This window comes from Suricata suricatta, chromosome 7 (genome assembly GCF_006229205.1).
Source record: "Suricata suricatta isolate VVHF042 chromosome 7, meerkat_22Aug2017_6uvM2_HiC, whole genome shotgun sequence".
NCBI classification, from domain to species: domain Eukaryota; kingdom Metazoa; phylum Chordata; class Mammalia; order Carnivora; family Herpestidae; genus Suricata; species Suricata suricatta.
In genome coordinates, this window is record NC_043706.1 from 77,843,083 (window position 1) to 77,855,217 (window position 12,135).

The 12,135-nt window shown below is 35.5% G+C and overlaps 1 protein-coding gene across 2 annotated transcripts in view; it reads right to left on the reverse strand.

Annotated features, from left to right (window-relative positions):
• The window catches only part of MAP3K7 (mitogen-activated protein kinase kinase kinase 7), a 72,780-nt gene that overhangs the window by 48,386 nt on the left and 12,259 nt on the right, over positions 1 to 12,135 (reverse strand). For both annotated transcript variants that reach the window (XM_029944151.1, XM_029944152.1), the window contains exons 2-5: positions 9,629 to 9,739; positions 6,639 to 6,704; positions 6,084 to 6,129; positions 4,798 to 4,936 (exon numbers count right to left, since the gene is read on the reverse strand). In XM_029944151.1, coding sequence (XP_029800011.1) covers positions 4,798 to 4,936; positions 6,084 to 6,129; positions 6,639 to 6,704; positions 9,629 to 9,739 — 362 coding nt within the window. The remainder of the gene's footprint in view (positions 1 to 4,797; positions 4,937 to 6,083; positions 6,130 to 6,638; positions 6,705 to 9,628; positions 9,740 to 12,135) is intronic.

The window sequence follows — 12,135 nt, forward strand, 5'->3', positions numbered from 1 at the left end:
ACAGCTCTGTTAAGAACTAAAAGTCTGCCTAGTTAGAAAATGGATTTTTTTTTCCTAGCCTACTTTTAAGTTGTTCTCTCCAAAGATAGTGAATTTATAGAGGTCTCAGTTCTGCTACTCCACCTGGTGCAGAACAAAGGACCTGTCTCCAGTTACATAAGAGCCATTAAAACTGGGGACTCTATATTTTTTATACTGAAAGAAGCTCACAGTAGAGTCCTTGGCTTCCATGCTTGGTTCAATTCTCTCAGGATTCAGTTCTCTCCATCTTTTGCCCTGATGATTTCCCTTATCTTCTTGTGAGATGACCTATGCATGTAGAAAGATACCTGTTGTAATACGTAGTATCTCTGGGTGTATGTGTTTTTCAAACTAGGGTATGAAACCTTGCGAGTATATCAGTGTATGCTAGGATAAGTGGCAGGGAGCCTACAGAGCCCCAGGTTAAAGCCAGTACTTCTCCCTGGACCATCACTTTTACAAAGCTGTGCATATTTCTAACATCCTAACACTGACTTTAAAACTAACTACACAATATATCAAGTTGAATGTAAAATCTGCATGCGATTATTCCTTGCAAAGACTTATTGGGCTCTGTCTCTATTAGAACTACTGAGGTTATATCATTACTTTGTTCTGGGGCAGTGGGAAAGTTTGAGAAGCACCAATTTTAGGGCATTAAAAACTATACAGAATCTCAAAACGTCAAGTGATTCAATAGCCTTGTAGATTCAGTAGCAGCTCCATAAATCAAGTCTTCCAAATCTCAGATGGCTTATAGGAACAGAAATAGTTTCAAATACTTACCTAAAAGGTAATAAGAAATACTGTTATCTATTAAAAATAGAGGCAAATTGGATGGACCTCGAGGGTGTCATGTTAAGTGAAACAAGTCAGGCGGAGAAGGAAAGATACCATATGTTTGCACTCATAAGTCTAAGAGGAGAACAGGAGAAACCTAATGGAGGACCAGGGGGAGGGGAAGAGGGAAAGAGAGTTGGGGAGAGAGAGGGACGCAAAACCCTAGAGATACTGAATACTAAAAATGAACCTAGGTTTGAAGGGGGAGGGGGAGGGAGAAAAGAGGTGCTGGTAATGTAGGAGGGCACTTGTGGGGAAGAGCACTGGGTGTTGTATGGAAATCAATTTGACAATAAACTATTTAAAAAATAAATAAATAAAAATAAAAACAGAGGCAAATATCTGAACATACTTATAGGAAAAGATGTCCATGTAAGTGAAGAAAACATTATATATAATATAACCCATACATGCTTAAGAAACAGAACAAGACAGAGGTTGCTCTTGAGGAGCAGAAATAGGAAGCAGGAAAATATTGCTTTATATTTTTCAGCGCTATTTAAATTTGTTTTTAAGCATGAATATATTTATTTGAAAATAACAACATATACTTTAATTAAAGAAAAAAGGTAAAATAAATCAATATAGAAGGAAAAATAATCCATATTTTAAATGTCATTATTCAAAAAACTTTTTTTTAAACACTTATTCATTTTTAAGAGGCAGAGAGAGACAGACTGTGAGTGGGGGAGGGGCAGAGAGGGAGGGAGACACAGAATCCGAAGCAGGCTCCAGGCTCTGAGCTGTCAGGACACAGCCTGCCACGGGGCTAGAGCCTACACACTTTGAGATCATGAACTGAGCCAAAGTCAGACGCTTAACCGATTGGGCTACCCAAGCACTCCTTAAAGGTCCTTATTTTTAACATACTTCCAAAAATGTTTTTATGTTTAGAAAGTGTGTGCAAGAGGAACGTAACTTTATTACAGTTAAAATGACCTAATGAATGATTTCTAGAAAATTTTCTGAACTTAAGATTCTGACTTTTCTAAGTGCTCTATTAACCAAGTACAATCATGAAGTAGCATATCTTACTTAGGTTTTCCTCTTAGGTTTGTTTGACAAACAATTAAAGATAATCTATACTATCACATTGTAATGGAGTTCATTCAAATTGTAAATTTTATAAAATCGTTGTATATAATCTTATACAATTCTAACTGGAAAGATATTAAGAAATTAAGTTTCTTTTCAGTCCAATATGAGGAGGACAAACCAGGTAAACTACTGTATACATCTCCATGAGGTCACAAATACTTCCATGCTAAATGAAATGGAAAGAATGCTAAATGCAATTTACCTCTATATTTACTTCAACAAAAAGTTTCCTGTTTTACTGTTCTTGTTCCAGTTCTACTCTTTACTCAAGACAAGAACTCTAACTGGTTTTCTTTGTTGGTATATCAAGGTAATTTATTCTGAATGACTTTTATATTATTATTATTACAATTAGCACTTCTTTACTTACAAGATTTTGATAGGTCATCAGCCATGAGCATGATATTCCAGGTTCACTGAGATATGACCCTAAGTGATCTTTGCAGGCTTATATTCATTCACACAGCTGGGACCAAAAATACATTTTTATTTCTGAAGCATTACACAAACGAACCTGCAAAAGATGCAGGTACAAATAGGGGTACAAACACAAGTTGATATTATATAAAACACCTAATGATATCATCAGGTGCCATTTTTTTTTTAAGTTTACTTATTTTGAAAGAGAGAAAGAGAGAAACAGAGAGACAGAGAGAGAGAGAAGCAAAAGAGGGGGAGAGAGAATCCCAAGCAGGTTCCAGACTGTCAGTGCAGAGTCCAATGTGGAGCTTGAAATCACGAACCATGAGATCATGACCTGAGCTGAAACTGAGTTGGATGTTTAACTGACTGTGAGCCACCCATTCTGTGGAACTCCTCTCAATCACAGAATTCACAGGTTTTCCAGTGATAATAATATAGCTTGTGGACTTGTATATACAATTATTTATGTAAGCATAGCCATTCCAAAGAATTTTCTTTTCCCCAGTACATTCTGAAAAGTCAATTCTAACTCTAAAGCCCAATTTGTGCACTAAGTTCCCCAAAGACAATCTGGAATACTATAGGATGAGTATGATCAGATGGATGACCAAGAGGAGTGAATGACCTAGGCCAGACTTTCTGTAAGTATATTGATGGTATTTAAGGCAAAAGGAGGGGCACCTGGGTGGCTCAGTTGGTTAAGCATCCGACTTCAGCTCAGGTCATGATCTGAGTTTGTGGGTTTGAGCCCCGCATCGGGCTCTGTGCTGACAGCTAGCTCAGAGCCTGGAGCCTGTCTTCCAATTCTGTGTCTCCCTCTCTCTCTCTGGCCCTCCCCTGCTCACACTGTTTCTCTCTCTCTCAAAAATAAATAAAACATTAAAAAAAAAAGGCAAAAGGAAGAGTTCCTATATACAAATGATTTTAGTAGGACATATCTGGCCTAAGTAGGCTGGTTAAATAAAGCTAATATTTATGGATTTATGGGGTATGGGTAAATGGAGAATGAAGGCAGTCTCTTAAGGTGTGTAATTATGGAATAGAAAAGATATTTGAAAACTGAAAAGACTTTCTTTTGTGAGATACTGTCATGTATATTGTTTTGTTATTCCAAAGCCAAAATATGCCCTAACAGAAGAAAAGGGATATTTTTGGAAGTTTCATCTGATGGTGTCTGGCTCCTCCAGGAAAAAGACGCTTTGTACCTGACCTGATGCTTGCCTGTATCCTTTGAATCATTCGTCAATTTGTTGCTGGATAAGAGCTTTGATTCTTAGGAGTTTGCTTTGATAATCCAGTTGTATGTTAATTAAGAAAGGAAAAAGAGGACTCAATCTTCATAAACAGGAAAAACAACAACAACAACAAAGTGATTTCTTCTTCACTAGCTAAGACAGGCAGCTAAGGTAATAGCCTCAGGAGTCAAGTTAAAAAAATAAAAGTGTCATGAATCTGGGTCTTAAACATTATTTGACCAGGGACCTGGGGAAAGAGAAATCAGTTTTAAGCCTGGGAGTAGAAATAACACACACTAGAGAGAACAAGTGATTCCAAGAGCTGAAACCTATGTAGAATGTATCGGATTAGACGTGAGTGATAAGTTGTACCCAGAAGGGGCACTTTAATGCTTTAAACCTGCATCAAGAGAATGGAATACTTGAAACTGATTTCCTAGGGGAAACCTCTTATATGAGGACTGATGTGGTGGTTGGGGGTGGGGGAAGATAGAATGGCATGTGGAGACTTTTTTACTCTGTCACAAGTGGATAAAGAAGAAAAAATATCAGAGAGAAAAGGGGACAATACCACATGTATGTTTTCTTTAACTGAATACCTATACACACAACCACCCCCCCACCAAAGTTTCAGTCTTTAAAATATTTATCCAGGGAATTGTTATCCTAGGATCCTTAATATGGAGAAATCCAGAATATTTTCAATTTCTACCCAGATGCCAGAAATGGTTTTTTTGCCTTCCTCTAAAAGGACAAATAAGAACCACTCTGTAAATTTCTGTAAAATGTCTACTATGTGTGGACATTGTGCTAGCTGTTAGTGATACAGTGGGGCACAAGAAAAACTTGTCTTTGATCTCATGGAACTGTCTAGGGGCAAAGATATATACAGTAGGCACAAAATAAGATTTACAGGTTAACCAATTCTCAAAGTATGCTAATCCATAGCAAGAATTATTAAAAATAAAAATTCAACCAAAATTAAAATCCTACTAAAGACATTTTAAAATGCAAGCTTAGAAAAATAACCAAATAATGAAAATGAGTTAAAAATAAACACTCTCAAACAAGCCAACGGAAAGAGAAAAGAGAAAATCATGTGCAACAATGAGCTTGATTAGGAAGTGGGTGGGGGATGGAGAGACAGAAAGAGAGTGAGACAGTACCCATTAGAACTTACTTTGGTGGTTTCAGGTCCCTGTGAATTAGAGCTTTGGGTTGCATGCTGTGAAGATAAGCCACTCCTTGGGAACACTGTAAACACCAACTCATTGCGTGGGCAGCAGTGTAATATGGCAATGGTTCAGCCCCGTGCAGCACTGCAAAAGAAAGGCACAAACTAAAAAGAACTTTATTGCATATTACAAAAGACACAAGGTGAATGGAAGCACTATCAGAACGCATGACCAGGTCTTTTTCTATATATGTTCCCATCAGTCCTGCTTTTAATTATTTTCTAAACATAAAGATAGAAATAACTGATAATTTCCAATGCATAAATACCACATAAATACCTAAAATTTATGTGGACAAATACCACATAAATACCTAAAATTTAATAGTACTTCTAGTAAAGGTTACATATACACTTTATCTAGCAAAATGCATATATATTACCACGTTTCCACACTGAGAGATACTGTTTTTCACACAGTAATATAAATTATAAACAGTATGATGGCATACTACTATAAGAGAGATATAAAGAAGTAGTGCAGAAAGAAATAAAATAATGTGTATCAAGATGTTTACAATTATGTATTCTACAATAGCTAAAAACTAGAAATAGTTCGACCAAATGAAACAATGGACTATGAGAGATACCCATTAACAATGATGAGCACATAGGCAGTAAATATAAACAAAAGTTTAAATAAAATATTAATTTAAAAAATAAAATGCAGCCACTTATTTTATATAAATGCAACAATATATTCACTATATGGTTGGTGTTTTACAGGAGTGAAAAAGTTAGCTCTGTTCTATAAAAATAACTAAGTGACACAGCATCGTTCATTGTTATAATTAAAATGTTCTGTGAGATGAGTTTTCACAATTTTATTTTTCTAAAGAGAGCAAATTATGCGGAATGAAATGGAAGTATGGTAAAAGAGTTCTCAAATGAGAAGGCTCAAAGCTAAGGGAGGGCAAAAAGTTAAACATTAAAAGTATAAAGATATTTTAAAATCTGTTTAAAAAGCAAATTTTACCTTATTTAAATGCTTTTAGTATTATGAAAAGTACCATCAGTTGAAAAGACTGATACACTGAGACTTCTAAATTTCACATACTAATGCTATAGCATTTCATCTTGTCATTTCTAATCTTCAGCAGATTTTTTTAAAATGCTTCCTTTTGGGATTCTGAGGGTAAACTGTGAAGACCATTAAGCAACTAACAGTATATATTAAGATCTCTTCAGTGAGTTTGATTCTACTACATAAAAACAGGTCCAATGACACTCACCATTATATAAAGAGCCCCCTTCAGCATATTCCATCACAAGACACACCTAAAAGAAACACATCAGAATAATGAACTACAGTGCTGTGGCATCTTAGTTGACTTGGGAAAGATGGTTCAGTTCAATCTTTTTATAAATGCATTAAATGCAATTTTATAAATGCATTAAAAATTATTCTTTTGGTCTCTAATATACGAATGGTATTAAAGGAAAGAAAAGAGGACCTAAGACTTTGTCTTGTATGCAAGGGTCCGACCGTGTAAGAGTGGAGATGAACGTAAACATAAGCACAAGCTCCCTGAAAACTGTCTCCAGTGCCGAGTAGATGCTGTCACAGGATGTCATAAACCTCATAAGAGGATGAGGTTACTTCATGAGACCACCTAAGATAACTCCTCCAAAATACTGTGTTGTTAACAGACTAGAAACAAATATGTAAAGGGCAATTTTCTTGAAATAATCCAACAGATCAAACTAGCTTCATGAACTACATCTCTGCAACCATTTACCATGTCATTGCTTATAGATGAGTGACAATGAAAAAGTGACAAACTTACTGGATTCAAGCAGGCTCCATATAGCTTTACAATATTAGGATGGTTCACACGGGATAACTGTCGAAGCTGTAAGAAATTAAGGTTTCTTTTAAAAGGTGCTAACTTACAAGAAACTGATTTCACAGCATGATTATAATCTCATGGTTGTACAAAACATTAATTTAATCATTCAATAACCATCATTCATTATGTAAGCAGGCACTGTGGTCATAAATGCCTGCCCAGGGTGGCAAAGATTCCCTGCCTTGGAGCTCTAACGTTTTAGCTGAGAGATGGACATGTAAACAAATAATTAAGATAATGCGCAAAGTGCCATAACAGGAGTTATGAACAAGTCATGGTTAAGTACAAATAAGAATCAACTTTTCCAAGAAATGTTTGGACACCATCCCAGACATGGCACTGAGCTGAGTTATCAAAGCCAGAAGAAGCCATGTCATGGTCATCATCTTCATAACTATGGCTGAATAGTCTATCTACTCTGTGTTGGGCTCTGGGGGGTACTTTATAGATACCAAATAATTCCCACAACTCTGCAAGGCAGGTATTGTCATTTCTACCTTAAACGAAGGGGGACCTTTAAGATAAAGCTCAGAGAAGTTTAAGTGAGCTGCTAAATATCCTATAGCTAGGAAGTGGTATAGCCAGCATTTGAACTCTGGTTTATATGACTTAAAATCTGCACTCTTTCTGCATATGCATACTGTCTTCCCTACTTCCTTCTCCAACTTCTTGAATTAATTCCCTCCTCTGCATTCCCACTATGACTGCCTTAGTAACATGAACTGCTGCAGTAATTGTTATGTGTTCTCCTAGTTGTTCTCCCTACTTCCAAATTTAATCTTCCCCAATCCAATGAATCACACAGAGGTCAGTGAGAGTTTTGACTATACTGTTTCTCTTGCTCTACATTTCAAACATTTGTTTATGTGTAACTTCAAACGCACCTTACTTTCTTCTTTTATGTCTTTCCTTTCTCTTCCTGCTAGCTCATATGAAGTCCAATAAGATAAACCTTTTTACTATACTGCTACTAGTAAGGTTTATCATTATACTGCTAGCTCATATGAAGTCCAATAAGATAAACCTTTTTACTATATGCTACTAGAAAGCTGTATTTTTCTACAGTCAACATTTGTGTATTTTCAGTCCTAACACAAGAATTAGTATCACTATTATATTCATTTATTATAAATACATTATTTATTATATTTCATCTTCTTAAGGTTCAGCACTGAGCTTCAGATAGCAGGTTATGTAAGCATTTATTCCTGCTCCATCCTCAAATCCCACTAAGAAGATATTAAAGGCATTTTTTTCAAGACATAAACTCAGAGGCATAAAGAGAACGTGAAATGAGAAGACAACACACATTTTTGAAGTTGGAAAGCAAATAATTAGCAGTAACGGTCATAGCAGACCTAAAAAAGAAGAAGAAGAAAGAAAAAATAAGAAGCATGAGAGATGAGATTTAGCTCATGAAATGTCCAAAGGGTTGGGAGTGGTGGTAGTACCAGGTACCTAAGCAAATAAGGTTATAAAGGAGTAGGGAGACTGGCTGAAAGGTAGACCAAAGATTCCCTCCCCTCCTGACTTCAAACAGCGTAGTGAGTGCCTCTTTATCATCCCAATGATTAGAAGCTGTTTCTCTGACATAACAAAGAGTCTCTGGATAGGGGGATACCAAACCAAAGTAATGAATGAGCTCAAAGTAGTTGCCTCTGAGAAGCAGAAAACTTGATGGGAAGGGGTAAAGAGGATAAAAATTTTCAAAATAAGAATATGTGGAGGACTATGTGAATTACATGTATATACAACTTTGATTAAAATAATTTTTTTATCCAAGCTGTAATAATCTTTTCGGGTCCTGATTCCTAGTGTTTAACACATATGCTTTTACCTAGTTTTGTGAAACTGCCAATACACTTTTAGACCTTATTAAACCATAAACAAAAATCATGAATAAGGCAAGGCTGAGGCCAGACTATTTGAGCATAACATTTTTTCTTCATGCTGACCCCAAATTATCAGCATTTGTCAACTCATTCAATTAATTACAAAAATCCACTTCATCGTATCCCAACTAGGTTCTCATTCTCCATGTTGTACATTTAAATATATAAGTATGTTTTAAAATTATAAATAAATACAATCACAAACATAAATTCAGAAAGGTTTGTAAGATAAAGACCACTTATTCATTGGCCAATAAGGTTAAAAAGTGGTAAAACCACTGATTTTTTTTTAAGTTTATTTTTGAGAGAGAGAAAGAGAGAGAGGCAGAAGAGAGTTGTGCATGAGAGGTGGAGGGGGCAGAGAGGGAGAGAATCCAAGCAGGGAGCCTGATGTAGGGCTCTAACCCACAAACTATGAGATCATGACCTGGGCAGAAACTAGTCAGATTTTAACCAACTGAGCCACCCAGGTACCCTAAAGCCCTTGATTTAATGAACTGCTATAATCTAATTTACAAAACAGTACAAAATAAAGAATAAATCTGACAATAGCATAATCTCAATTACAGAATTCTCTATCATCAAATTTGTAAGAGAATAGTGTAGATTTTCATGCTAAATGTGAAACAAATTGAAATTATTTCCCTGTAAAATAATATCATTTGAATTTCTAAAAATATTCAGTCAAAAATGAATGCATAAAATTTCCCTTAATTTTAGATAATGGGAGAAAATATCATTTCTTTTCTATTTCAAAATTTAAATTCTGTGCCTTGAAATAGATCTGAATTACATGGATGAGACTGTATTTTAATACAGGGATGATTCATTTATGTAGTTAAGAGTCTTTTCCCTCACTTTTTAATCAAAATTAAGAGTGTGAATGAAAATTGTTTCTATGGAACTATCTTTGGTTCTACCAAAGTGCTGAAGTTCAAATACACAGAGAAGTGACAACTGAGAAACAACTTTTTTCATAATATTAAACTCATTGTGTGTAAAGAATTATACAATGGAAATAACATCTGAACTTACCTCTACAATAAAAGCTTTCCTCTCAGATTCACTTTCTATTTGTTTAATAGCAACATCTTTTGCTCTCCACTTAGCTTTGCAGACTACTCCAAAGGCTCCTCTTCCAACAACCTGAGTTAAAAAACAAAAAACAAAAAACAAAAAACAAAAAAACACCTATGAGGATCAGAAATAAATGGATCTAGCCCAACATGTAACACTGAAGCTGACTTGAAAGATTTATTAAAGATTTTAGAAATCATCACTCTCTGGATTTTCCACTAAGCATGTATGAAGTTTCACTGAAGTGAGAAAATGATGAACTTGTCTTTATCTTCTGAAAGCTTATGGTCTACACACCTCTTCATTGTCAAGTGAAACCAAAACAACAAATAAAAAAGACTCCTGGAAGAAAAAAGAAAACAGACAAGATGAATGAGAAGAGAGAGAGAGAAGACAGTTGGGAAAAGGAAAATAAAAAGCAGGAGCATATATCAGTGTTTTAAGCTATCATATTTATGAAATTAAAAATAGCTTTTGAATAATTCAGTAGGAGTATGAAACAGAGGGAAACAGATAAAAATAAAAGACTGGCCACTGTGGAGATAGACAAAATACAGTTATTATCTATACAATGGAATACACTCGTCAAGAGAAAGAAATGAACTGCTGACTGACAAATGCTACAATATGGATAAACCTCAAAATCACTCTGCTAAATGAAAAAAGCTAAACACAAGAGACCACACACTATGATTCCAGTGATATGAAATGTCCAGAAAAGGTAAATCCATAGAGATAGAAAGTAGATCGGTGGTTGCCTAGAACTGAGAGTGAAAGTTGGGATTAACTGTAAATGGGCAGAAGGAATATTACCAAAGGTGAAAATGTTTGAAAACTGATTTATGATGATGGTTACATAACTTGGCATATTTGTATAAATGACTGAATATTTCAAATGGGTGAATTTTACAATATGTAAAATATCTCAAAAGGGTTTTTTTTGTAAGTTATAAAAGGTTGGCCATATATTTTATTATTGTTGATAGCTAACTGGTAGGTACCTCATGGGTTCATTGCTCTCATGCTATTTTACTTTTACAAATGTTTTCAATTTGCCATAATATAAAAACAATAGAAGAATAATCTTTGAAACTTGTTAAGATTGTATCATTGTAAAGGACCTTAGTTAAGTGCCATCTACTCCAATTTTTCAGCTTCCAATGTATCTAAGTACTTTGTGTCAATGCTTTTTTTCCTTAAGTGAAATATCTACCTGTCTGTATCTACTCCAATTTTTCAGCTTCCACTGTATCTAAGTACTTTGTGTCAATGCTTTTTTTCCTTAAGTGAAATATCTACCTGTCTGTACATCTCTCATTTATGATGTATTTTCTATGCATTGCTTTCATACATTACCTCATTTACACAACCATAGAGGAGGCAGGTACTAAAGTTATTCTTATTTTATAGATAGAGCACCTAGCTTTAAAGAAGTAAACTAACTTGCTCAAAGCTATATTAAAGTAAGGATCAAGTCTAGTTTGATGCCAGAGAGGTTAACACTAGAATGTGAGGGATCCTAACATGTACACATACAACTCTATTCCATGCTAGAAGAGAGGGCCAGAGAGAGAGGGAGACACAGAATCTGAAGCAGGCTCCAGGCTCTGAGCTGTCAGCACAGAGCCCTATGTGGGGATCAAACCCACGAACCATGAGATCATGACCTGAGCCGAAGTCGGATGCTTAACCAACTGAGCCACCCAGGTACTCCGGACACAAGCTCTTCTGTAACAAAGTTGGCTATAGCTAGGGTGATCAGATAATTTATTATTTACATCAGAACTCTTTTTAAAGTAAGAAGGGAGTGCTAATAACAACAAGGACAGTAGCTGTAAATGGGGATGTATGCCCCTCCAGCAATAGTTCAAATTCTATTTCGTACATTACACAAAACAGTATGGACATTTCTCATGTTACATAATGTATAAAGCCACCCAAATGGTTAACATTTATTGAATGTTTTCATTCTATTTTATTTTGTCATCTCTAAGTATTTTTTAAATTGTTTTCAATTTTAATTCCAGTATAGATAGCATACAGTGTTATATTAACTTCAAGTGTAGACTGATTCAAGAGTTCTACACATTTTTCACTGCTCATCGGAAGTGTACTCTTTAATATCCTTCACAAACCCACCACTCCTCCTGGTAACCATCACTTTGCTCTCTTGGTTTTTTTCTTTTTCTTCCCCCTTTGCTCCTTATTGTTTTTCTTTTCTTTTTTTTAAATTTTTAAAATGTTCTATATATTTTTGAGAAACATAAGTGGGGCAGAGCGAGAGAGAGGGAGGGAGAGACACAGGAATAGAAGATCTGAGCAGGCTCTGTGGTGACAGCAGCAAACCTGTTGATGGGCTCAAATTCACCGCAGCTGATGTTGGATGCTCAACCAACGGAGCCACCCAGGTGCCCCCTTTGTTTGTTTCTTAAATTCCTCATATGAGTGAAATCATAAGGTATCTG